Source organism: Mycteria americana, chromosome 6, assembly GCF_035582795.1.
Source record: "Mycteria americana isolate JAX WOST 10 ecotype Jacksonville Zoo and Gardens chromosome 6, USCA_MyAme_1.0, whole genome shotgun sequence".
NCBI classification, from domain to species: domain Eukaryota; kingdom Metazoa; phylum Chordata; class Aves; order Ciconiiformes; family Ciconiidae; genus Mycteria; species Mycteria americana.
Window position 1 is genome coordinate 8,628,554 of NC_134370.1, and position 26,994 is coordinate 8,655,547.

Genomic DNA, 26,994 nt, shown 5'->3' on the forward strand with positions numbered 1-26,994 from the left:
AGCCACGTTTTGTTTTGAAGATAACACCTGGAGCTGCTGCCCTCCACTACTGTCACTTGGAGATGCTGCCCTGGACGCTGCGCCTAGGTTGTGGCCCTTCGTTTATCGGTGCCTGTCTCCGTTCACTCCGGGAGCTGCGGAGCCGTGGCCATACCCTATCTGCACGGGTGAGCCTACACAGGCCTGTCCACGGCTCAGGGAGCAGCAAATGCAAAGAATAAATCTGTCCTGCTGCAAGGAGAATAACAACAACAAAGGGGTCTGAACAAATGTGCCAGAGTGTTATTTCCAATAGAGCTTATAAACATAATCATCTGTGAAGAACAGGGGGTGGGAGCAGAGATATGGAAGACTGAATCATCCCTCAAAACACAGGGCTCTGCAAACCCTTCCAAGTATCTGTTTTGGATTACTATGCCGAGGCATTCAGCGGGGAAGAGGTATTGCCATTCAGCTCTAGTTTTCTCTCCCATCCTTAGAGCTTAGCCAGAGTCCATCAGCAGCTCCTGGGTATATGTGGACCTGCCTGGAGATACAAAATTGCCTGTGAAGAGTTGGAAAGGTTGCAGGGGAGGCCTCTTGTGAAGTTAGCCTTGGTGTGGATGATGGGAACTGGAGGCAGAGAGGAGGGGGAGTGGTACATTTGCTCTCAGTCCTGTCACCTACACAGATTATCAGAAGGGAAGACTCTCACAGGTCACCTAGACCTGTCAAAAACTTCTGAAGATTTCACCTTCCTCTTTCTTTGTAGCCTATTCCAGTGCTTCCACTAATAAAACCTTTTTTAATACCTAACCTGTCTCCCCTCTTACAGTTTAAACCCTGCATTAATGCTCCAACCCAATGGTTACTGAGGACAGCTTATTAACAACTTTGTGATAGTCCCAAACTGATATCAAGACCTTCGTTATTCTTTCTCTGAGTTTTCTCTACAGGAAATGATCCCCCCAAACACATCCTTTATTTCTTCTCGCAGGCCCAGGTTACATTCAGAACTGATCACTCTCGTCGCAGGCTCTCTGCAGACTCTCCCCAACAGGTCTGTGTTTCTGTTCGATGCGTGGTGGTAGGAGCTGGCATGCTATTCTGTCTGATGTCTCACCAGAGCCAAGCACAACAGGAAGAAACCACAGTGTGTCTTACGTACTTATTTAGATTCCAGATTTTGTCTTTTTCCACAGCCACGTATTACCTTCATTTACTCAAACTTCCAGAAATGATGCACTTATTGTATGATGCATTTTATTATAACTTTTTATGTGTAGCATAACAGAGCCTTGTGTAGAATGATACACAGCTGAAATCACTGCCCCACTTGGGCAAGAGCTGAATTTCAGTCCCGCTTTCCACAGTGCTTCTAGCCTTCCCCACGTCTGTCTTCAATTTTCCTACCAAGTATCATTTGTGATTCTCAAAACTTTGCACAGTCTGTGGACAAAGCTGTCCCAGGTTCTGGAAGAACAGGCACATATGGGTGAAACCTAAAGATATGGTGAATCCATCTGAATTTTCCTCTCAAAGAGGACATGGATTATCCAGTAGAAAGTGACTCTGTCCTTGATTTTTTTCCCAACACTGGTACCGACTGTGCACTGCACAAGTTTTCAGACACCTTTAGTCTTAGCCTTCTCATTTAACAAGAATAAAACAGTATTCTTGAAATGTTATCACTAGAAACTGGTTATGTATGTTCAAAGTACGTTGCTTTTCTTTGATAGAGGAAGCAATTGCTACCCAATCCCTATTTAAACATCGTGAAATCCCATGTCAGATGCTTGTATTGCCTGCTCAGGCCTTTTACGATCTTAATGGTTTACGGCATCAGCTATCAAATCACAATGTAGACATTATATTACATAGAAATAGGCATTATGGACTAACTCTTATTTAAAATAACACTGAAGCAATGAACTGAATTCATGATCCAGGGAAACATTTCTGGGGATGCTAAATCCTCAGAGCATAGGGGGATCCATTAGCAAATTTAGTCATGAAGTTAATTTTTCTGTTGTCTGCTAACTTAGGAAAAGAAAAGCAACACTTGATTACCAAGTGATTAATATCTTTGAGGAATAATGTTGTAGTGGCAACCAAAAGGGTCTGCAACAAGGATAGCCTTGTTTTAAATGCTTACTTTTCAAGGTATTGTGACTTGATGTAGGTCTAAGTGAATAATAACAATAAGAACAATGATGAAGCCGCAATATAGAATTATGGAAGGGAATTCTTTTGACAGAGCCATAATACTCTAATTTGAATAAATAAATAAAATAATGGAAGAATCGGCATACTGTCTCTGCAGATATCAAAGAGATTTTATGCCCTGTTCTGCCTGCATACAACAGACAGAACATTGTTGCAAGACGAAGATGTCCGGTGTCTTGGCACGGTGCAGGGATAAGCAACCCTACAATGACTCTTTTGCAAATCCTGCTATTGCGCTGCATGAAAGAAATTGGTTTGTGACCAACAAATTGGAAAAACAGAGGGGGCTGATATCAGCAATGGGAAGAGGGGCTTGGAATGAGACCTGCAGCTGAAGGGAAGCCAACAGGCAGCCCAAGAAAGGATGCTAAAAAGCAAAACACTGGCAAAACTGCTCTGACTTAAAGTGGGGGCTATTCGAAACCGAGGCCAGCCCACAACTCTAAGGACCTAAAGGAAAACTCTGTGTTCCTTCAAACAGAGGCATCTGTTGATGTGTGACTTTATTTGTAGTTTTTACGTTCAGCTTCTGGTTACAGACACAGATTCTGGTTGACTCTAGGCTTTCAGCCCTCAAGTATTGAGGATTTTCTCCTGTGAAATTAACATAATCAAATAATTTGTTTCCTTATTTATCAATTAAAAAGATCAAGGGTTTGAGGTGTCTCATTGCAAAGCACTCTCCTCAAACCTTAGGTCATTTTTTTTCTCTTGTGCTTTCTCCGTAAATGTCTCTGTACCACCTTTTGAAGAACTGGATACAGTAACTTTATTTTGGTCTTGTCAATGTCATAGAAGAAATTTTTTCCCTGCTGTCAGCGTACATCCCATTCTTTTGCTGCAGTACCTTACTGGCAGCACATATGTAATTACTTGCGCTTTGCCTCCCACTTCCTCTACACAGCCTTCGTTTTCCAAGACAATTTCCCATTCTTTGTGTATGACTCCACCTCTGGGACCATGAATTTATAACTTTGCATCTGGTACAGTTAAATGCGTTTTGTGCTGACTAGTCCAAAATAAGCTGACTAGCTTATGAACTTCCCTGCATGCCCTCCTTTGCCTTACATGAGCATACCATGCTTATGAGACACCAGTATAGCTCACACGGATCTCCTGGCTTCTTTCCAGGATGCTACACGTGTTATTAACTACCTCTAGGACAGATAATGCTGTAAAGCATCAATATGGAGTTTCTTCACGGTTTAGGTCAAGACAGGAAGATTAGAAGATGCAGTTTGGGAGGAAGGAGGCAGCAGGACTGAGCACCTCTTCGTAGTGAGGTCTTTTTCCTTTCCTTCCCAGATATTTCTAACTAATGCTGCCACGTCTGTGGCAATGCTGTGTTTTCTGACCTGCCTGCCATGGTGAACGATGGGTGTTTGCCAAAGAGGGAGGGAGGGAGGGAGGGAGGGGTATGAATTTTACCTTTGCCCATGCAAATTTGAAGATAGCTGCCACTCAGCTGACCGCTACTGAAGCTCAGCAAAAAACAGAGGCAGAAAAAAATTCTGCAACGCGCTCAGTGTCAGCCTTGGGATAAGCCTGGTAAGGTAACCATTTTAATACAGAGATCATCACTGGATCCCCTCCTTTTTCACACAGGGATCATCAGAGAACAGCAGAGAGAACTGTGTTCTTCTGAGATGAACACAGCGGGGTCCCTGGCAAAGCCCTCTGCCCTCATGTTGTGATTAAGTGCTGGACACTGGCACTGGCATGCAGTTGTTTCCCTCAGATCCTCACAAGCAGCAATGCAACCCTCAAATTCTTTTTTTTTTTTAAACCTTTTAGCTTTCCTCTTACCACGGTACTCAAATAGCAGTTTTATGTCCTCCCACCGCTCCTCCGGGCAGTGCACGGATCCTAAGTGGAAAGCTGCCCTATGCAAATCGTGCAAAAGGGCTTATGAAAAATGCACGCAGCCGTGCGGGGAGGCTTCTTCCCGGCTCAAGGGGGACCCGCGGGAGACCCCCGCCCGGGCGGCTGGAGGGAAGGGCGTTCACGGCCTGTCTGTGCCTGCGGGAGGGTGGCTGGCACACTGGCCGCGCCAACGGGGTTATGAGGACATGAGTCTCCTCTGACCGGTGGCCTGTTGGTGTTTTCTTTTCCCTCCTACCCCCTCGCTGACAACCAAAGCAACCCTCCGAGGCCGTGTCCGGCCTGGGGAGCGGGCAGGGAGGGGACGAGAGCCCTGGGCCCGCCCGTGTGCGGGCTGCCTGCGCGCCTGCCAGCCGGAGCCTGCCCGCGGGCTGAGGTGCCGCCGTGCCCGCACCCTCGCACATGCTCACTGGGGCGCCGCGGGAGTCTGGGCATGTGCAGAGCGGGCCGGGCCGCTCGCCGCGCCCGCCGCGCCCCGGGGCTCCGGCCGCTGCCGCCGCCCGCTGCCAGGTGAAGTCGCGCTAGGTGGGGCGGAGCGGGGCGGCCGCTGGCCGGCGGCGGCGCAGGATGAACAGCTCCGACGAGGAGAAGCAGCTGGAGCTCCTCGCCAGCCTGAAAGACCAAGGTAGGGGCGGGCGGCGCCGTCGCCGCCTCCGGCGCTGGGGAGAGCGGCTTCCCCTCCGCCGCCGCGGGCCCGGGCTCGGCCGGCGGGAGCGCGGCCGCCGCGGGGCGGCGTGAGGCGAGGGCTCCGCGCCCAGCGGCGCGGCGGGACGGGGCGCGTCAGGGCGGGCGCGGCCTGCGCCGGGGGGGGCGTCTGCGGCCTGGGCGTCCCCAGCCCGGCGATCAGGTCCCCTCTCGTTCCCAGGCCCCTTTCTCTGTCCACGCAGAGAAAAAAAAAAAAGAGCCTTAACAGAGTAAATCGGGGGAGTAAAACGTTTTGGCTGTTCCCCTTGTCGGTGCCTGTCCCAGCTGCCTTGTCTCCCCGCAGGTGCTCTCGGCTGAAGCTGGGTGAGCGCGGGCGTCGTGGTGGGCGATGGTGGGTTGGGCTGAGGGCAGGAGGCCGAGGTGCCGTAGCACATGGGCCGTCGCTGCTGTCAACCCGGACCTTCCTGCCTGGCATTCAGTCTAGCCCGCGTGCTGGTGACAGGTGCACGGCTAATGGCTGGTGTTGATCCCTGGCCAGCGGTACCGGTGAGCCTGGATGCCTGGCCAGCTCCAGAGGGTGAAAGTCCGTCTGCCTCACTGTCTCTCTGTGGAGCTGAGCTTCATGTGGAGTGCCTGCCGCGCCTACCCTGGCGTCGCGTCCCATCTCCTGCTCTGCATTGCAGAATCCGATACTAACCCAACCCATCACTCTCCATCCCACACCCCGTCAGTGTGCAAACTTCCCGCCGATAGCTCGGGGCTCACCCTGATATGCCATAAATTTCTGTGGAGCCTTTGCAGTTCCAGTGTAAATGAAAGGAAGTGCTTGTCCTGGTTCCCTGTGTGAGTCACTCTCGGTGCTTTTGTAGAAAAGTCCAGTACTTCAGTGTTGTAGATGTTCAGCTTCATGAGTGCGTAAGTTTGGCTCGGAAACTAAAACATTGTAATATTTAATCTTCTGTAAGAAGGGGCATGGAAAAGAGCTTGGATGCTCAAAAGGCAGCCCATTTTTTAACTTCCCTGGTCAGTCTATCCCTGAACCAGGTTGGTCCAGCAAAGTTTCTGCCTTGGTAAGCAGGTAGGCAACATTTGAAGAACCAGCATTACCAGCCATTTGAATTGTGGACATCTGCTTGTGAGCATGCATCAAGTGATCGGCGTGCCTCCTGTCTCACCGCTTCCTGCGCAGTAGGTGCAGAGTACCAATGCTGTAATTCGCAGCTGCATTCTCCTGGTCTCCCAGGAGCCTGGGAGGAGCTGTCTGGAAAGGACCTGTTGGACAAAGTTGTGTAAAAGAGTGAAATTATGGGGGTGTGATCAGTGCCCCTTTTTCTGTCATTCATTCTGACCATAAATGTGCTCAGTCACCTTTGCTGTATAGCGGAAGCTTTTCTTAACTAAATTTCAGCTGGATATTTATGAACTATTTGTGACCTGCTTTGGCACTTCTTTTTTGATTGTTCCTGTACACTCAGCTTTGTAAATTCGTGATTACTGGTTGCACTGGGTAGATTGTGACTTACAAGTATTTCAATGGGTGTAAAATTCATGATAATCTTATAGCTGTGCATTTTGATAATACAGGGCCAAAAAATAAGGCTAAAAAGCTGTTTTTTGCTGACTGACTGCTCCCCTCCAGTACTGTTGGCTCCAGAGGAGTTCTCTATGCCAAAAGAACAGTTGCTAAAATGACAATAATCAGTTGCAAAAAAGGCAAGTTTGGGTTATTCTTTAGAGAAATCCTAGCCTCTTGAAATTGGTTAGATTGAGGCTTCAGTTCCGATGTCTGAAAGTCTTCTGCTCCAGTAGGCTGAGTGTCCTTTAATGTCTAATGAAAGTTTATGGGACTGCACGAATTAGTTCAAGGGAAAGATACGGTAACTTGAGGACTGGCTGTCCCAGGTCCACTTCAGCTGGTGACATAGAAACTGTACTCGGCAGACTCTGCCCTGTAAGGCACTCTTCTTGATGGATGTTTGTCCCAAATGTAGGAGTTTTAGTATGTTGTGAGGCTAACAAATGTTTATGTCATTGCATGGCTGTCAAGAAAGTTGTTTTTTATGGGTGAAAACTTACCCAGTGGAAAACTTTTGAAAATACTCTTCTATATGCTGTTTTGCATCTAAACCAATGCAAAATTATGATACTACACCATAGTTAAATTATGTTAACTGACAAGACAAAGTAGAAAGTAGAGTCCAAATGATGAAAAGGTAATGAGATGCATAAAATTATCCTAACGGTAATGACCTAAATATTGTTACTGTAGGTAAGTAAATTTGCTTCCTCTTTATGTACGGTAAATTTGAATATATAGTTTACCCTCCATTCTTATTAACAACAAAATAAGACTATTTGCGATCCTAACAACTTTCCTCAAGCAATTTTAAGATGCTCTGTTAAACAGAAGCAGCATGAAAAGAGGAGAAAAAATTTTTCCTCTCTACTGCTTCCAGATGCATATAAACAGTATTACTTTGGAAGTAAATGCAGTTGATGGAGGGATCTGCTGTCTCTGAATATTTGGGGTAAAGATTGTACATACTTTTCAGGAGTCATATCTTTATTGCATTCAAAGTAGCATATGGCTTCAGATTACTGTAACATTATGGTCTTTAGTCAGATTTCTGAAAAACACCCTTTGATTTGGAGGGGTTTCAGAGAACGTTTGTTCGGTGGTCCTTGTTTGGTTTCTCTTTCAGTATGTGTTTTTCTAGTCTTGAGAAACTTGCCTGACACCAGGTAACTAAACTGTCTGAGAAGTGATGTGAAAGGTAGAGGGGAAGGCAAGCAGCAGCGTACGTGGCTGATTGCCGTCACGTTTCAACTACTGCTTATACTTTCCCTAAAAAAGGTCACTAGATTGAAACTGAGGCAGGTGTTTTGTAGCTGCCCGCTCAATTCTCAGTGGCAGCTGTGATGCTGACTGGTGTCTGGGCAAATTCACTTGGCTGTTCAGCAGAGGTCTGAACGGCGACAAGGACACTGAAGCTGTCTGTGCACGAGATACGCTTATCTTTCACCCGTGCTGAATTTTCCAAGTCCTGTGTGTTAGACTCAGATACCTGATACTGATCATTCTTCGGCTTGCTCCATTTCCAAGTTTAAGGTGAGCATCATGAAGAAACACGATCTCTGTATTGATGATATTTAGGACTTAAAAGTATTGTTTGAGTTTTAATCCTGTGAATAGCTTTCTGAGATGGCTTGGTTAGATAAAGCAGATCCGCTATGAATATTAGTATTACCTAACCGTACTCTAAGTGATATTTCCAGCAGTGCACATTTCTGTTCAACTGGTCCTTATAATTCCTATGGGTAAGACTTAAAATTGAAACAAAACAAAATCAAGTAGGCAAAACCTTGCATTATTAATGGTTGGTTGTAGAACCTGAGGAACCGAGGCAAACTGAGTAACAGCTGCATCGTAACAGCGGTTGGTTACCTGCCTGGAAGATTGCTTTGTTTGTCTTTGGTTTTATTGGCACTGCTGGTACTTTGCCCTTAAAGACAGAGTCATCCTCTGCTGTGATCCCTTCTTTGTTCAGCTGAAAACAGGAGCCAGCAACCAAAACATCTGGAGTTATAAACTAGATAAAATTACACTTCAGCTGCCACTGTCAGAGTTACGTTTCTGGTCACTTTGCTAAATTATAGTGGTTAACAACTACTCTTAGCTACATATATACTAAACATGTTTATATTGCCTGGATTTTCTTCATTAGTTTTAAAGGTCTTATCTTGCTCTGTGTTTGTTGGCTGGATTTAATGAAATGTGGTGATTTCCAGTCTCTAGTCCCAAGCACGGTGGTTCTGTATGATTTTTTTTTTTTTTAAGATCTATTTGATCTCTTTAAAACAAAAAAAAAAACCACCAGAAACTTTGAATAAGGGAGTACCATGTATCTTCTAAAGAACAGGCTGCCAATCTGGCACGAATATCTCAGGGTAGTACTTTTTAAGTAGATGCTATTGACAAGCTTTTAATGTGATTTGACAAATTTATTCTTCTTTGTGGCAGAGGGGTAATTTTTATGGCCAGAGGAATTCCTTTGTTTAGGGTAGGATATCTTGTTGGCTGCTGCATTCCCCTCTGTAGTCATGTGCTCTATAGGTTATTTTCCCCCCCCCCCGTGTACCTGTGTATGTGGGTGTTCATACACAGCGGTCATCATTCCCCAGCAGAACCCATCCTGCTTGAATGTTTTCTTCACTTATTAAAGTTTAAAAGTGTTTCCCACTTCAGTTTCTTGTGTTGAACCATATCTGTTTTTCAGAAACTTGTGAAGGCAAATCTTTTGGTGTGACCTTAGTGGCTGGGCTTTATCAGGCAGTCATGTGTTTAATTTCCCTCTCCAGTTTCCAGGAAGCTTAAGACTGCAGGATGAAAATTTGGGGTCTCATTAAAAAACCTCTTGGTACACACTTATACAGATTTCAGTAAAATCAAAGCATGTGGGAACAGAGACACAGGACCTGACTTACAGTATTTGCACTTAATGCTTACCTTTGTATACTTACACACATGATTTTTATTTGTTTATTTTTTTAAGAACTGTTTGGTAATTGAATCTTGTAGGTATCAGCTAGTGCAACTGATATGCGACCAAAAGCTTGGTTTGGCCATGTAAGCTTTAGGCCTAATAATAGTTTTATATATTCTGGCTCAAGATTTGGAGTCATTGTAAAGTTAATGGGTATAATGCCATCACATACGTTCACCTTGACACAAGCCTTTAAGGGCTTGATTTCTCAGCTCCATCTCTCTTTCATGGAGGTCCAGGAGATGTTAAAAATGCTGTCCAGGCATCAGTTTGAAGTAGTTTGCACATGGCTCGTGCTGCCAATGCCACACGGCATCCCGTTGAAATGGGGATCACCTGGGTTTAGCGAAAAGGATCTTTGAGCCTAAAAGGAGGAACAAGAGAAAAATTGAACCCTTTTGACTGTTGTTTATACTCTTGACAGCAGTTCACAGGTCTTGTGCATGCTGTGCTTGTAGGGAGACCATTGCTGTTTGAGATATGGTTTGTACCACAGACTTGGCCTGACTCTTCTTATTCCAAGTATACTGGGATGAGGAGGGTGGTGGCAGCAGTCCCATTAAAGCTTCTGGTGCAGTGTTGCTATCAGGGGTAATTCTCTCTCTAATCATATATCCAAACCTGCAAAAAGACAGGCATTAGTTTACTTCTACCAATAAGAAATGACTTCATTAGGATAGCTTGTCATCTGGAGTGAAGGACTTCCTGCATTGTAAGCTCTTTCTCTTGCCTGGACCAGCAAAGACATGCCTGGTCTGTAGTCTAGAAGAATAAATAGTGGAATGATGCTTGCTTCCTTTGACAGCTCTACTTACTTGTTGATTAAATAAAAGTAGGTTTGAAATCCTCAAGTGGCGTTACTCGTTGATTTGGCATGGAAGGGCTCTCAGCCTACTTGAAGGCCACTGTGGTTTACAGTATAAATGGTAAAGTATATGCATGTAGCATTTTTAATGCTGTTTTTTTAATTTGTATTTTTTAATATACAGCTTTAGAAAAGGGGTTGATGAATTTTTTAATAAAAAGAGTAGGAAGAATCTCGCTACCTCACTGTGTAAATGAAGGTGTCTTTTCTGTTGTTCACTATGAATTATAGTCATTATATACTTTTACCCTTATGACCTTGTTTTACTAATAAGTGCTTTTTAGCCATAATAAGTATCTAATATATAAAACATCTAATTTAGATAATACATCTCTTCTGTTAGCAAATCCAGGTTCAGGAGACACAGGTTCACAACTAAAAATCAAAAGACTAAGATAAAATTAAAAGAGCTTCTGTATGCAAAGTTACCTGCTTAATTTAATACAGATAAAGTGCATTGATACACGTTGACAGGACAGCCCTTCTGGCCGACCAAGCTGTGGAGTGAGTAGTTGGTGAATGAGCATGGTCATGTTACGAAGGAGCATGCTGTGTTCACTCATGTTGGCTATTTTGTGGTTTGACTGTTGCAATAAGAGCAGGGTTGGCTGGGAGTATGTTTTGGGTGGGTTAAGAGCTATAGCCCAAAATACTCTGTTCTTGTCTCCTTTTTCCAACATTTTTCTCTCCTTAGTCTTGAAGTGAACTTGTAGTCTTGCCCTCGTACGGTGTGAAGATAGCCTGAAGCAAAGAAATGTGATTTGTATCCTGATAAATTGTTTATATAATACTGCTGTGTATCAGGGATAATTCTGTTAAGGATAAACTTAAGTTAGCGTCAGACAGCGACAGGATCTCAAGAGGTCTCTGATACGTATTTATTGCAGTTCTTCAGGATTCACTGGAGGCTAATGAATACAACGTAGGCATTTTACTATCAGTATATGCTATAATATTGATTCTTTGAGAAAATTATAAATAATTCTGGAATTTTAGTAGCACCTTTAGTAAAGCATCTTCACTTGTTTGTTTCATTCACCGCTAATTTATTGGAAAGAGATATCTTTATTCTAGGGTAATTTATATAGCATAATCTGATTGAGTCAAGGTGAGAGTAAGAAGTTTTATGATGCTCAGGTACCGTTGTCGTGTACCTTGTGTGAGAGCCTTCATAGGTTAAGGAGAAAAAATAGTCCTGTGTCTCAGACAAGGTTTAGGGAAGTCCTCGTACAACAAGATTTATGGCTTGTCAATCTATAAATGAGTGATAATGGTACCTCCTAATCTACCAAAGAGGTTTTAAGGCTGAATAATCTATATGAGATTTGGAACATGTGAAGTGTTGCCTAATGCTGCTGGTATTGATTGTTGTAGGGTAGAGCAAAGAGATCATTGTCACCTTTATGCCATTTAGTGCTTCAGTGAAGGTTATGTAGACTCTTGACTTTTTTTGAGGTGGCCTCAAAACTTAATTGTACATAAAACACTTGAAAAACTTTGTGTAAAAATTTCCCAATAACCCCCCCAATGTTCAAAAAAAGAAAAAAATCCACCAACTTTCCAGTCGCACTTCATGACTTCTAAGTCATCTTCTGCCTTTGCAGAGAATCTGATATACAGCAGAAAACGTGTAGTCATTTTAAAATTATTATTTCTGTTTCCAGGCCTGATAAAAACAGCAGTTTCTTCATTAGATTTAGTGTTTAATAAATCCATACCCGAAAATCCGAATGATGGGATCTGTATGGGAGCATCATCTAGAGCTTGCCATCCATGAAGAACAATCTTATTTTAAGATATCAGATCCTTACTGTGTGTTAGCTGTATTGAAGGAAGAACTAATAGTTTTGCAACGGCAGTAAGGGGGTGGGCACGGTAAAAAGGCACTGAAGAAAGGTGCTGTGTGAGTGCAGCGTGGAGTAGCTGATGATTTTGTGTTTGCATTCCATGACGAACGTGCCCCTGGATTACCATCCGCAATAAAAGAGGGAAAGGCTACCCTAAACAAGCAGTTTAATTTTCAGTCTCGCACAGGTGAGCCCTCACTGGGGGTTGCTGGAGCGTTGTGTAAGTTCGCATCCTGGTGTTTTGGTAACTTGTTCTTGTATCTGTGCCTTAAGGGCTGATGATTCAGAGTTCTCGGTTCACAGAGCATGTGAGGAGAGCTGTCAAGGGTGCAATATATTTACATTTTTCAGTCATTTATAAAGTATTGAATAGCAAGTATAGTTTGCCTTAAAGGTGAGCAAACACTAGCGGTTTTCAGGTATGAAGAAGCTTGAATTGTGTCTGTTGATACAGTTTTCATTCCTTTTCTTGCATCTGGATGCAAGTAGTCTCTTCCCTTGTTTTTCTAAAGGGAACAGGGAAATGGCTTAGAAGTGGAATAGTGATCAAGAGGCATAGCTTTTATGTTCTTGTGTAGGAAATATGTTGTTTCACTTTAGGTGCCCTTTCTTAGAGCAACTGCATCAGCATGGTTTCTTCCCTGTTCATCTAGGTGTTGTTTTTTTCTGCTTCTTGAGTATGGGAAGTGGGTAGGAGTCTCAGGGGTAGGTAAGGAGAAGAGGGGACAAAGGAAAGGGATGGATGAGAGACCTTGGCTTTACTGGCACGGGGATGCAGGGCACATTTTTAGGAAACCTGGTTTTGTTCATTCCATGCCTTAGATACACCTTTTTACTTGGATAAGCGGCAGTGAGGATTTTTTCCCATCTGTTTAAATTATCAGATTTCCTGTGAGTTTGCATGTGGCCTGTGGCTTTGTTTTCAGTGGTTTTATTTAACTTTTTTTCTTTGAGAGCCCTGCAAATTTTTCAACGCTTGCTGGTAACAGCAGAGCTGAGATTCTGGCTAAGAGATTTCTGGTGTTCCAGTTTTCCTTTCTAGTTAATATAGTCTGCAGGGTCTTGCCATTTCCCCGTTGTTGGTCTGGGCACATGAGGAGCAGAGTCCTGTGTTTTGAGTTACTAGCCCAGGAGCTAATACTGCTGTCTGTATCCCAGACTTCATGCGCCTCAGTCCTGCATCTCTAAAATGAAATGATCTTGGAGAAAGGAGGAATTAGGATAATTTGAGTTTTTTACATGTGAGGTACTTCTGTGCTACTGCTGAGAGTAATAGGCATGCTGAAGACAAGCAGAACAGTGATGCTGTGGACGTTGCTTTCAGGAATGAGCTGAATTAGTTTTATTTCAACAGATTTTGAAACACTGGGGAGGAGGGAGAAGAGGGATGTCACAAGAGTGTAAAGTGTAACTTTATTTATAAGAGCTTCTTGTTTGAAAAAGTTTAACCATCTAAAGCTAGAAAGGGCTAGTAGGTTTTCAGGTGGCTAATCTACCAGACTCTACACGTTCATGTCTTCAGATGTAAGGTAAGACATGTTAAGTTTAAGATGAAACTCCAACGTCTCTGCTATCATCAGCTGAAAACTATATATTCATACCCTTTATCCAGTTTTAATTAAGTTGGCTTGAAATAACACCTGTATGCTAGTGTAGCTCCTGTTAGGTACAAGAAAAAAATTGTGCAGATACTGAGGGGCTGCAGTAAGATGTAGAGTAATGTCAACAGCCCTCTCATTTTATTCTTGCAGTATGCATCTTAAAGACTGAAAAATGTTCCTTTCTAGCAAGGTTTGTTTCTCTAAAGCTTGGAGGTGTTTTCGGCTTCTTTCCAGTGACAATAAAATTTCTGTGGTCTGGAAGGCCAAACAGCCCACATGGGATGCACTGAAAGGACAATAGAATTGGGAAGCTGGGGCAACGATGGCACGTCCCTAAGGTAGTAAAATAAAAAGTTTAAGAAGGGCAAATGAAAATACACAGTAAACTGGAAGCTTAATTGGTAGCTGATTGATTGTTTCTGCATATTATTTACTGGTTTGAAACGATGGACCTCCAGCATCCTGGAGGTTGATCCCTTCCCTGCTGATCCCTGCAGCTGAGTTCTTGTGTGATCTTGCGCAAATCGTACAATCTTTTCATGTCTCCACTGTGGAGTTTAAAGAAAAAAATCTCTCATAGGACTCTTGTTGGAAGAAAATGTTAATAAATAAATAAATAAAGGTGCTGAGCTACTCTGGAGGTACATATGTGTAACAGTATTGCATTAACCATGCTTTCTAGCATTGATCTGTAACCTGAGCCAGTGTGGTTTTAAAATGGTGACTGCAAGCCAGTACATTCACCTTGTAATTTTTGAACTCAATCAATAAGGTTGTTTAACTCTTCATTGATCAAAAATTGATTGTTTTGGGAGCCACCATCTTTTTCAGACACTTTCCAATTACTTCAATTCTAAAAGGATATCCAGTTCGTCCAAAGGCTACTAATGAAGTTTATGACCCATGTTATTTAAGAAGTCTGTGTAGATAGCCAGAAGAGCTTTAAAATGAATGAAACAGAGACCTAATTTGGGTAAAGGAGGTACTGCAATATTAACTTTTTTCTTTTTTTTTTTTTCCTTGTGTAGCTATTGGCGAATATGAAGAGCTTAGAGCAGAGAATAAGAAAACGAAAGAGGAGGTTTGTATCTATTGATTATTTCTTTAATACTAAAATGCTAAATATCAGAATACCTTATTGGCTATGGGAGGTTCTTGTCTGCTTTTGTGACCTCAGCTGATTACTTACAACAGTGTCACTCATAAGTACTACTTGTATACCTATATGTATTAAGGAGCAATGAGTGCAACTCCCAGCAGCTACTCTAGCTGTCACACTCCATAAAAGCTGTTATAAATGTATATATATATATATTAATTTATTGCTGCTATAGCAAGTTTGCATATGGTTACAGTGTAAGCATAGACCAACTCAAGTGTTTAGATATTCTTAGGAAAACTTATTTCTCTTGGATCTAAACCTTGTTTTATTACAACTTGATTTGCACAGTGGAACTTACTGAAAAGAAAATAGAACAACTCCTCCCCTCATCCATCCCTTCTGAAAATTCAGAATATAGGAATATGATTTCTGAAGGTATTTGAAGTCTTTCTCCCTGCCCCACCTCCTCCCCCCCCCCCAACTTTTAGTAGGAAAGCAAGATGTCTTATCTCAACTTGCAAAATGGTACTGCATCATAGAACAGATTTGCAGCGTATCACATATCCTTCTGTGAAATCTGTGTGCCTGTCCAACTTGAAAAGAGGCTTTGAATGTATGGGCTCAACTTCATACATTACTGCAGGCTTCATTTTTTAATGTTCAGACATAACTGGAGTAAGAAGTAATGACCGCTTGCTAGATTGTTCATTGTAATTATGATATGTTGTCTTTCTAGTAGTAAAATTAAGCACATTCGGTAAGGTAGCTCTTCCCACCCAGGACTCTTCTTCATTCAACACACCTGCTTTCTGTGAGGAAGCCAACAGGAACAGAGAACTCTGAGAGATTTGATGTCAGTGTTGTGTTGCATAAATCCATGTCAATGAGCAAAAGGTTTTTAGCAGATACCTGCCAAAAGAAACTGTGGCCAGTAAAAGCCTCTTATCAGTTCTAGATAGTGAGGAAGGCAGAGGAGTCAGTGCTACACTGTATTGTAAACAAAAAATTCTCCTTTCTCCAGTATTAATGAGCTGAAGATGCAAGAAACATGTTAGTTTTCAAATCCCTGTTAGCTGCCAAGGCATGTAGGTTTAATTTAGCTTTTTGTGAAGTCATTTCTGAAGGGTCACGTTTAGTCCAGTTGTTATAAATGTTGCAATTCAAGGCTGTGTTGGGAAGACCTTGTCCTTAACTACTTTCTTATTATTAAAGAAAAATTGAAGCTTATCTTCACATTACACTTCAGCAATGATTACGTGTATTTCCACTGAGCTCAGCATATTGTGCTTCACTCCCTCCTACCCTCTGATCTTCTTGTGTCTTGTACTGTGCTTGTTGCTGCATTCCCATTGTGCTATCCTACACCAGAGCCTCAGATATCCCAGGAAATCTGTGCTCTGTTTTTGCTGTTTGGAAGACTGTGGCAGTTCAGTGCTCAGAAGAAAAGGAGAATGAAACTGAATTAGACCAAGAGTCCATCTAGCCCAGTATCCTGTCTCTGACAGCAACAGAGAGGAAAGAGCTGTAAGAGCATGTGTAACACCTCCACAGAGTACTCTTCTGGTCTCCAAACCACTTGCAGCCTGGGGACTTCCTCAGCTGCATGTGGTTTCAGTGTGTTCTGCCCTCCACAGCTCTCTTCCTTGAATTTGTCCTGTCCCCCCCATGCCCGTGCTGCTTGTTGACTTCCATCACAGTTTGGAGTTCCACACCAGGACTGCCGACTGCATGAAAAACAGGCTCCCCAGCTTTGCTCTGAACCCAGGTCCTGCTAGCTTTGGTGTTTCTTCAACAAAGCTTTGTTTAGGGTGGGGGGAATGAGGAGGCTTTTCTTGAGCTGCATTTTTATTTAGAAAATTTTTGTCTTCAAAGGCAATTCCATTGAAAAATTTTATTGCCAAAATTGAGATGAAATTAGGTGTTCTGAGGTTTTTTCTTGCATTCTGGTCTTCTTTGTTCCTTTTTCCTCTCTCTCACAAGACTTCTTTCCTATAACTGCATATCTCTAGCCACTCCTGTGTGTTTCTTCTGAAGGCTGGTATGATGTTTTTCAGAATACTTGCATAACAACTGAAAATCCTCCAACCCTGAACACATGGGGATTACATCCCCAGTCAGGCAAATTAGTTAAGCACGTGCTCAGGGTTGGAGGATTTTCAGTTGTTATGAAAGTATTCTCCATCCAAGAACCTCCATCCTGCAAATTGGTGTGCTTGTGTAAGCAGTCCTGCTTAATTGTTTAAGTGCTTGGACACAAGTGGTTAAGTGTGAGGCCCTTAAGTGCATTTCTTCTACAAAAAAAGGAATCTACTGATACAGAGTTCATGGTTATATTTGCTTACAGTACTGGAAGAAACTATTCCTTGTGTTACTGCAGGGCTGGGTAATCCTGAAAGCTCGTTAGCGTCTCTCTAACTTTGTACCCTAGTTTATGCTTTGCAGGATCAAACCTGGTATTGGAAGAAGTATCTCACAGAGTGTCTCTGCCTGTGGCTCTGGGAAGTTGTGGGTGACTGTTCCAGTTTTTGCCACTGTCTCTCAGTATGAGTGTAAGCAAAGGCTTCCTCTGTATCAGTTGTGGTCACATAATTGCGTCGATAGGAGGAAGAGAAGAGAGAATTAACTTTTTTAGGAAACGATTTGCAGATTATTTGTGGAAAGTACTACACAGGCGTTAGATAGCAGTCTGTATGTATGTGCTTTTGACACATTCAGTGAAATTTTTTTTCTAAGTCACCAGTACACTTGTATGTCTCTGAAAGATGAGCTGTCATGGAGAAATGATCCGAGTTTATATTAGAAACATGGAACTTGGTGCATAACAGGCAGCTAACTTAAAACAAGATGTAAGTTTAATTTTTGAAAAGTTATGCTCTTTGTTCCTTATTTTTTCTTAAGATTAGAAAGTAAATTGATTTTTACATAGATTACTTTGTTCAAAGCACTGCTGCTTAAAAGGATGCTAATAACCATGAAAATTCAGGAGCAAAATATAAGATCTTTGATCTGCAGTGTCTCTTCCTCATTGCCTTGCTAAACTGCCAATTTGGAGACCTCTGGTGGGGTCTCTGACAAAATTCGTGCAGGGATATTTTTTATTAGTATTTTTAAATACTTTCAAAAACTGGAGCAAAAATGACATTGGCAGATTACTTCTCTTAGGGCATCCTTTTAATTGAAGTAGCCAACTAAACATGCATACCAGTCCCCCAAAAATAGATAACTAACATTCAGTTGCACACAAATGTAGATAATTTAATATGCAGTTCTGACGTCTTCAGAGTCAGATCATGAATAAATATTTGACTACTTGCTAATCAGACAGAAATGACTCTGAACACTGGTTTTGACAGTGTTTTGTCATGCTGCCAGTAGGGGAAAAAAAAAAGCAAGGCAGCTTTCCAAAACAGTAGGTGTAATACTGTATCTCTGATATATCATTCATGATGTTTGCTCTGTTAAAGCACATGTATACAGTGGATTATATGTTTTGTCACCAAATGGGAACAGAGAAGGGATTCTGCCTTGATGACATGCTCGTTCTTTCTGTAAGTAGAGTATAGCAAATGTCATAGGATTCTTTTGAGCACTGTACCAAACTCATAATTTTAGAACAAGCATTAAATCTGCATAAATTTCACAATCTGTGTAAATGGGAAAGAATGTATCTTGTGTTGCTTAGCAATGGCTTAATTGACTATATGGCTACTACGTGAACTTCTTGCATCTCAATATCTGGACTGAACAATCTCCTTCTTGTTTTTGCCCTTTGAAGGCCCTTTACTGAAGTCAGTAGGAGCTTATGTGCAAAATAGTTGGCAAAAAAGAAGCCTGTTAGAAGAGAATAGGCAAGAAACCCAGGCTTCCCCAGAATTAGTGGCAAAGAGTCGTTAGGCTGGTGGGAGCGGGTGTGCGGAGACCTGTGTATTCACAGGCTTCCAGGTGGTTGTGTGCATCGACTTCCCAACGTCACGTTGTAGTGTCAGGTTCCTGTGATGGCATGGTACTAGCCTGGTATTGTGCTAACTCCAAGTACAGGCCAAGTTCATGTACTGCTATTCACCTCGCTATATATACAGTATTTGGTTTGAACATGGATCTTTGACATGTACATGATTTACTTGTAAGTAGTCAGCATATCAGTTCTGCATGCTAGGAATGAAAGTATTGCCTTGTGTCTTGTGTACCTGGAAGGCAAAACTCTGAAATTGAGTGGAATTGGCAAAGCTCCTGAACTCGCTCCTGCAAAGATGAAAAATCATAAGGAGTTATGCACAAAATGAATTTTGGAAATTAAACTGTTATTTGTTTCTAAAAATACAGATACAATGTCTTTTTATTGCCAAGAAATTATCATTGACTCCTATAGCTAGTTCAGGACTGGAATGGGAGTATTATCTATTACCTTTGTTTTTTATTGGGATAATGGTGCTATAAATATTAGATTAAAAATATAGTCAATAAAATGGTATAAATGCTTATTTTCCTCTGCAGAGAACCTGAAACTTTTAACAAAATAAAGTTAAAAACAGAAAAATGACTGACAATCCAGGAGTTACTGACTTTTTTTTTTTTTTTTTTTTTCTTCATTTGAGGGTACTCTTAAGTATGGAGCTATCTGTTAATACTGACAAGGGGAGACTTAGTAAATACTTGAAAACTGTTTCTCCTCAACAGTTGCATGCACTTGAATGTGAAAAGTGAACAGTAGATTTTAGAGTAATGTTATGCTATTTGCCTTTTAACATTTAGGATTAGTGATATTCTTGTCAATTAACAATTCTACTGTATATGCCTCAAATTGCTTTTTTGAAAAGTGAGTTTGTGAATTTTGAAGGCTTCTGTGCAGCTTTTTGAGAGCAGCTAACAATTCTAAATTTTGGTATTTTTAAACTCCTGTTTTAAAGGTAAGGTCAATTTATTTTAAGGGGTGACAGTGTTTTTTATTATGAAACTTAACTGCTTTATATGAATATTTTGTTTGCGTAACTTTCCAGTTTGAAACAGTAATAGTAGTTAAAGACAATCTCAACTTTTTCTAATTCTTAGCTAAATTGGAGATAAACTAGGTTTTTTTGGTAGGACTTGTAACAGCTCTGCTTGCACAGGTTTGATTGCAAGACAAAGGGCAAAGTGCTTTCCATTGATCATTTCGGCAAGGGCAACAATCTCCCGCTCTCCTTTTCTTCCTGCTCTTTCACTCTGAAGCACAGTAGCAGCAAAAGGAAAATATTCAGAAAAGAAAGCTGCAACTGGGAGCAGGAATTGCTCTGCAGAGACCCAAACCTACAGACCCCGATTGTGCTGAGAAACATGCATAGCTATCAGGAGAAGAGTCAGCTTGCTGTGGTCCAAATGGAACTCTCTCTGCAAATAGCACTCAAGGTGAAGTGGAATAGGCCATTTAACTTCCCCTTTTGCTGCACAGGGAAAGCTGTTACACCTTACAGCATGTTGCTGGAGGATTTCGAAAGGAGTTTTTCCTATCGTTGGGATAGGGATTGTACCGCTCCCTCTACCATCAAGGTTTCCAGCAGTAGGAAAGTGTCTTGTTGACTTCCATAGGCAACAGATCAGATCCTTAAAATGCTAATCTTCCTGGTTTTTAAACGGAGCATTAAAAGCGCTTGCTCACTTAATGTGCAGTGGGCTGAAAGCTTGCAGCATGCAGAAGAATCCGTGGGTGAAGTATGCCAGTGCGGTTACAGTGTCTCTCTTGTAAAATACGAAGAGGCAGCAGCTCACACTGATCCCCCTTTTGTAGTGGAGCTGTGCTCTGCAGGAACAATCAGAAATACTTTCTTTCTGCGTCTTTTACTGCCTGCTGTTCTTAGACTGCACTTCTGCCAGTAAGGTAAGGCAAACTTTTCCTGAGGAAGCTGAGAGAGAGGGCAGCAAGATTCATGCACAGATTTCCCTTCCCCACCTCTCCTGTGCAAGATTCTTTAAACAGCTTCTTTGTTAACAGGGCTAGATGAAATGGTGTGTCCTCGTCCGGCACCGCTTGCTCAGCACGTCTTGCTCCTTCTGCAGCTCTTCCTTGTTTCACAGACCTTTACAGCAGCTGGTGACTGACCTGTCCCCTCTATGCAGCCGCTGTCCCTTGCCTCATCACCCCAGCGCCATGAAAAGAGAGATTGCTTGTTGAGTGCAGCTCCTTTTGCTCCCACAGATAGCCATCAGCAACAGCTTCCAAAGCCTGCGTGGAGGCTGCCCCTGAGGCGACACCAATGGCATCCTCTCCTTGCCCAAGAGCAGATCCTTCTTTGGGCCTTATCCAAGATCGTCCAGAGCTGATAGACGAGCTCTCTTGAATTTGGCTGCCTTTGAATCGGGCTCTCCCCCTTCTTGTTACTTAACAGCAGGCTCCATTCCCAGCTAACTCAAAGTGGGTCCTCATGGAAAAACTGAAAACCAAGCAAAACCATTTCATGTTTTTTTTTCCCAGTTCAGTTTCAGTGACCGGTATCCTTGTAATTGCAGTTACACTGCAAGGAGCTCAGTCACAGAGATCTCTTCCAGAAGTTAACTCATGGTCTTATGTTGATTTATTACTGTGAACATACAGAGCTGCATGTGAGGAAGGATGTCTGGTAAGCCGTGTGTCTAAGACACATTGCGTGCCAGTCATACTTCCCTCCGAGTCATGTGTTTTTCACAGTGTGGTTAATCACTGACTGTGTCTCTTGTGAAGTTTACTCATTTCTTTGAGTTCTTTCATTTCCTTATAGAGGGGTTTTCTTAGAGAAGTCTATTTAATGTCTGTTTTATTCTTTCTCTTTGAAGAAACCTTTCCATCATAAGATCAGTGATTGCGGCCCTGTGTAGTATTAGCATTAACCCCAAAATTAATAAAACTGGGGTGATGGGAAATCCTCAAAGTATGTCCAAAGTATCCCCAAAGAAAATGAGTGTCCTCTCCTCTTCAAGGCTGAACCTTTGCTCATGATGTTATGAAACTGAACAGCATGTCCCTGTTTACTGGCTTTGAGGTTTTCCCTGCACATGGTAGGTATAGAAATGTAGGCCTCTTTTCAAGTCTATTTGTGTTAAAGAAACTGGATTTAAAGCATATTCTTGACATGCGAAGTATTGCTTTTACTCTTGTGTGGAACATGGATGACTTGATATCAGTTTTAGATAATGTGGCTCTTCTAAAATATTTTCAGAGTAGCTCTGAATTGGAACCTAAAATCAAGTACAACTTGCCAGTTTGGTTAGGAAATACTCTGGTTAATGAATTTTTTATGCATAGTTTCCATTGATCTTACGTGACTGAGAGAAAAAAGAAATGATGCGTTGATAGGCTTCTGTACGTTATTGCACCAGCAATTGATCTTTGTTGATTTTGTATGTTGTGACTGACTGCTAATGAAATAACTGGGATCAGTGTTTCATTTCAATTTTCTCTTCTCCCACAGTGTGACAAAATCAAGCAAGAACGAGATGAGGCTGTCAAAAAACTGGAGGAGTTTCAGAAAAGTAAGTTCATAGTGGGAATTTTTTGGTATAGAGAGTTATGAACATCACTCTGCACACTCTACAGCAGTGTTAAGAATGCTGAGATTCAGGTCCACTTGCTGTTTCTCCTTCAAAGTCTTGTTTTAAGGAGTTAATCCAGTGAGACTTTGACCATTGTCAGACTAACTGCTGTCACAGCATTTATACGCTCTGACACAGGTAGCCATTCTTAAGATGCAAAGTGGTGAGAATACAGTGGCACAAATGCGGGTCTATCTCACCTGGATTCTGCAAGTGACTTTTAGAATGATATATGCTTGATATTGCTAATGATAACAATAATGGTAATTTTTTCATGAAGAAGGAGTAAAATTACTTTAAGCATAGACACACCAATAAAGGTTTTTAGGATGAGCTGCTGTCTCTTGATAATTTTTAGAGCAAGTTCTGTCTTGTCTGGGCTGTGAGAATGTCAATATTCAGTTTTACACTTTTATGGTAATGGTTCTATTGAAACTGTATGGTGTCTGGAAGCAACAAAGCACATCTAATGGGAGTGGAAGTATCCTAGTGGAATAGCTCCTTAGAAGAGACAATTACAATAGGATTGTGGTCTGTTATGTTTGGTGTATGGTGACATATGCCAGTATGGTGAACTGCACAACGAAATGTGGATGAAGTTAATGCAGGAGAAGGAAATCACATGGTCTATACTTCTGTGTGACTGTGTTAATAGAGGAATTTGCTCACTTCTATTTTATAATTGTTCATGTGATACAATTATGGAAAATAATCTAAAATCAACAGTATTCATATATTGCCTTAAATGATCTTAGATAACTGTTCTGTGAGGCAAGAATGTTCTCTAAGAATTCTAATTCCTCTGGAAAAAATTGCAGCCTGTTTTGTTTTTGTTATGATACAAGGAATACCAGCGTGTGGCAGAAAATGTCAAGTAGTTAAGACTTAAAATTTGAAGTAATATTTGATGTTGTAAAATTTTATAGGTTTCTTTTATCTTCCTTTCACATTTTTAAAGGACATACCTTGTAAACATAGTGATAAAATGCCAGGAATATTAGGATTTTAAGGCAATAATAGAGCCCATTATTTAAACGACAATATAAAAGGCAATTATATTGATGAAGAGCTACATCGGCTTTGTGTCTGTGAATAAACTTGGCCTGTACTCAGCTTCTATTTGTTCTCCTGGCATAAACACATATTGTGTGTGATTCCAGTTTAATGGGGCCCCGTTTGTATGCCAAGCAGCTGCATTTTAGGCCCTATTGCGTGATTTCATAGCTCTCTGAAAATTGGTTCTATTGAGCACAAGAGATAGAAGGTGGTGGTGGGGGGGAAAGCTTCAACACACAATCATTTCTTTTCAATTGGAGCCAGCAAGGTTGATGACAACATGACCATTGTGTTATAATGATAAGACCACTAAGGATCTGTACCTCTCATCAAGGCTTTCACACAACAGCAGATACAATTTAATTCACTGCTCTGTCAGCAGTGCTGATACCATTATGCCGTCTGTCTCCACAGTTATAATCACTGTCCTCCGAGAAATGCAGTTGAAATGATCTTGAGCAGTCAAAGAAACTCTCAATTAAGGCTGCCACTTCCAATGTGTCAGATTGTGTCTTATGCACTTGGTACAATTTTCACTTCCAATCCTGTTTATTTACAATGTCTACCAGTAATTACGCTTAACATGTCATTTAGTGAGGGTGCCCCTGCCAAGGAGATTGTTGGGTGCTGCAGTACCATTGAGTGGGAGTTTCTCGCAGTCAATGCCATCAGCAGCTTTTAGTCCCTGATGGGATGCAGTAGTAATGTTGATAATGCAAGTATCGTGCTCATCAAGTCATAATTAGATGCCACTCAAATGTGCCACTTGTAATAACAGTGTTGATTCATGTTTTCTCGGTGACTGCAACTACTAATTAGTTAAGTGGTTTTTGGTTGGCCTGCATTTGCTGCGGATTATTATTACCCCTGAAAAAAACTGTCAAGGTTAGAGATGTTTCAGGCCACTTAGTGCTGCTTTATGAATTTTAATATTGACATAATAAGAACTTTGGACAGACTTAGGAAATAATATATTTTTGTATTTAATTTGGAAAGATTTTTTTCCCCTGAGTTAATCATAATTGCAGGTTAATTAAGTTTAAATGAACCAAAAGTAATCCCTAGTTCTGCCATGTGAGCCCAATCCTTGTTTCCTAACTTTAGCCTTGCTTGAGGCCATTAGATTCCTGTCTGTAAAATGGGAGCAGCTCTGTATCTCCACTGTTCCCTCATCCTGCCCAAAGCATTTCATTACTCCAAATTCCCAGAACTAGGTAGAATGAAAACAGAAGAGATATGGGCATGTACTACCTGAAGCTTTTCCTCTCTGAGTTAAATATATCAGCTGGTGTGGGATGCTTGGAGCAGGTAATTTCTCCAAAGCCAGAAAAAATGGAAATAAAAAGACAACCAAAGAGGTGTGGTTGCTCTGCTGTTAGAAGACTTTGTGTGAATATAGTGTTTGGACCAAGATTTCCCATACGCTGCCCTGCTCTTTTTTTTGGCTGCTCATATTTTGTAGAACTTGTTTCTTGAATGCAGCTACTGATTTGACAGCAAACTCCAATGTATTGCTGGTTTACTATGTTATTCGTGAAAATGTTAGTTAATGTTGACTAAGTATCAATAAATAACACTTGTTAACAGCCTGCTTTTTCCTGTCCTAAAGTCCAGTTTTGTAGTCGTTAAGATGACCTCTGCATATCAAAGACAACTTAAGTATCTCTCCTCAGTTTTTAGGTAAAAGTCTTGGAAGAGGGCAGGCGGGACCTTCTACCTAGTGGTATGAAATCACTAGCTTTTAAAGCCTATCTTCATGAAAATGAGACACTAGAAAAAGTCCTCCATATTTACACTATATTCTTTGAGCCTTGCTCCTGCTCCAAAGTATTTTTCAGCTGTGAATAGTCCTTTCTGCACATTGAAATCCTGACACTGGGCTGAAAAGGAATCTGCACCATGAAATGACTTGCAGAATTAGGGTCCAGGGTGCTGCTTAGGATGAATAAGGGTGCCAGGAGCCAAGGAGGAGTTGCGTCAATGAGCAAGGTCCTAGACTGAGGAATGGGAAACTATTGTTGGGTTTCCTGCTTTGCTCCAGATCCCCTGTGTGACTTGAAGCTTGTCACTTAGAAGATGACTTTCAACACTAGTTAAGTACCTATGTACTACTGGAAATTGAGAGGAACTGCAAGCCAAAACACATCTGTGCTTTTAAATGTCCTCTAACTCACATTGGTATCCTATGTTACAAAGTAAGATTTGTTCCATACCTTTTTGGTCACTCTAGGAATATTGTGTGTCTTCAATATAGTGATGTGTACCCACTGCGGTAATAGGGATCCTGTAAGTGCAAAGGACAGATGTGTCTCTTGCTCTTCCAGCTGTGACATCAAATATAGTAGCACAGACGTGTATTTCAGATGCAGTCAGGCAGCTCACTCTTGGCCCTGGTCTCACGGAAGGTTGTGTGTGTCCATGTGTGCGTGCTGGTGTCTGAATCTGTTTAGGGCTGTGAAGGCAGGGTGTGAGACTACAGTGCTTATTTTAGGGAATGCTCAAGCACAGAGAGACTTTAAATAAGAAACAGCTGGGACGTTACAGCCATATAGTAATACAGAACTTGGGTGATTCAGCTGAGGTTGTCAAAAATGAGGCAGTGCAAGCAGTGTTGAGTTTCCATCAGGACTGCATCCATCAGGGTGTATCCCAGCTGCTGCAGCTAGCATCGAAGCTGATGGGGCAGACCCAGAAGAAGGAACTGCGCTGTGCTAATGATTTGACTTCAGTGGAGTATGTGCTGTAGGATGTACTACAAAAATATGGAGGCTTTGGCCACTTAACTCCTCCATTTCCTACTCAACTTGCACCAGGCCTGTGCTAGATGTCCATCCTGCAGCTTTTCTTGTACAGTGTGTTTAGCAAGTGTGACGATACTTAAAATACCATATAAACCTGAAGACCGGAAGATGAAAATAGCCTTTGTAAGACACCTGAGTTAATCTTGCTGTTTAAAAATATCGAGGTTCCAATCTTCTGAAAACGGTGTCCATACCAAATTTTCAAGAGGATTATGATGGCAATCTGAAGGGACAATCCTAGTGGTCTGACTCTGATTCCTCAAGTGTTAATGAAATACAGATGGTGAATGACTATGGTCAGGGAGGCTCCTGCTGGCCTTCTACTTCCATAAGTTTATGCTCAGTTCTCCAGTTCCCCTTCTAATGCTCCAGACATGGCTTGAGAGAGTTGGTTAAAGCAATGAACCAGATATTCAATGTTCAGAACAGTTCCTATCCATGGAGATTATCTAAGGATGTACTTCCCTGTATTTGAAATGCTTACATAGAAAGTTGACAGAAAAAGATATAGTATTTCTGATCATGGGATGCATGTGTCAAATGCAGGAAAATACTGACTAATTTTTAAACTCTTCCCCTAGTTTCTCACATGGTTATTGAGGAAGTAAACTGTATTCAGAACCATCTTGAAATTGAGAAGACGTGCCGTGAAAGTGCTGAGGCTTTGGCTTCTAAGGTGAGAAGAATTACAGTGATTCTGTTTCATCCGATTTCTTTTTTATTTTTATTATTTTAAATTGAGATTGTATACATGTCCCATATATGTTTTCATGTAATCTTGTGGATCTGTGAAATTGTTTTGAAGTGGCAAAAACTATAAGCCATATGCGAGATGTGAAATACAATTCCTTCCTTTCTTTAAAGAAAAAAATATTCGTTTTAATTTAGTTTCTCTTTTGGAACAG

The 26,994-nt window shown here is 41.7% G+C and overlaps 1 protein-coding gene across 3 annotated transcripts in view; it reads left to right on the forward strand.

The window, feature by feature from the left end:
- Positions 1-4,505: 4,505 nt before the first annotated feature.
- Positions 4,506-26,994, forward strand: part of SHTN1 (shootin 1) — a 66,731-nt gene continuing 44,242 nt past the window's right edge. The window contains exons 1-4 of one of the 3 annotated variants that reach the window (XM_075504476.1): positions 4,506-4,711; positions 14,617-14,669; positions 22,112-22,172; positions 26,671-26,765. In XM_075504476.1, coding sequence (XP_075360591.1) covers positions 4,654-4,711; positions 14,617-14,669; positions 22,112-22,172; positions 26,671-26,765 — 267 coding nt within the window. In that variant the 5' untranslated portion in view covers positions 4,506-4,653. Of the gene's footprint in view, positions 4,712-12,113; positions 12,175-14,616; positions 14,670-22,111; positions 22,173-26,670; positions 26,766-26,994 lie in introns of those variants that run through there. The other 2 variants (XM_075504474.1, XM_075504477.1) reach the window with 2 other exon arrangements.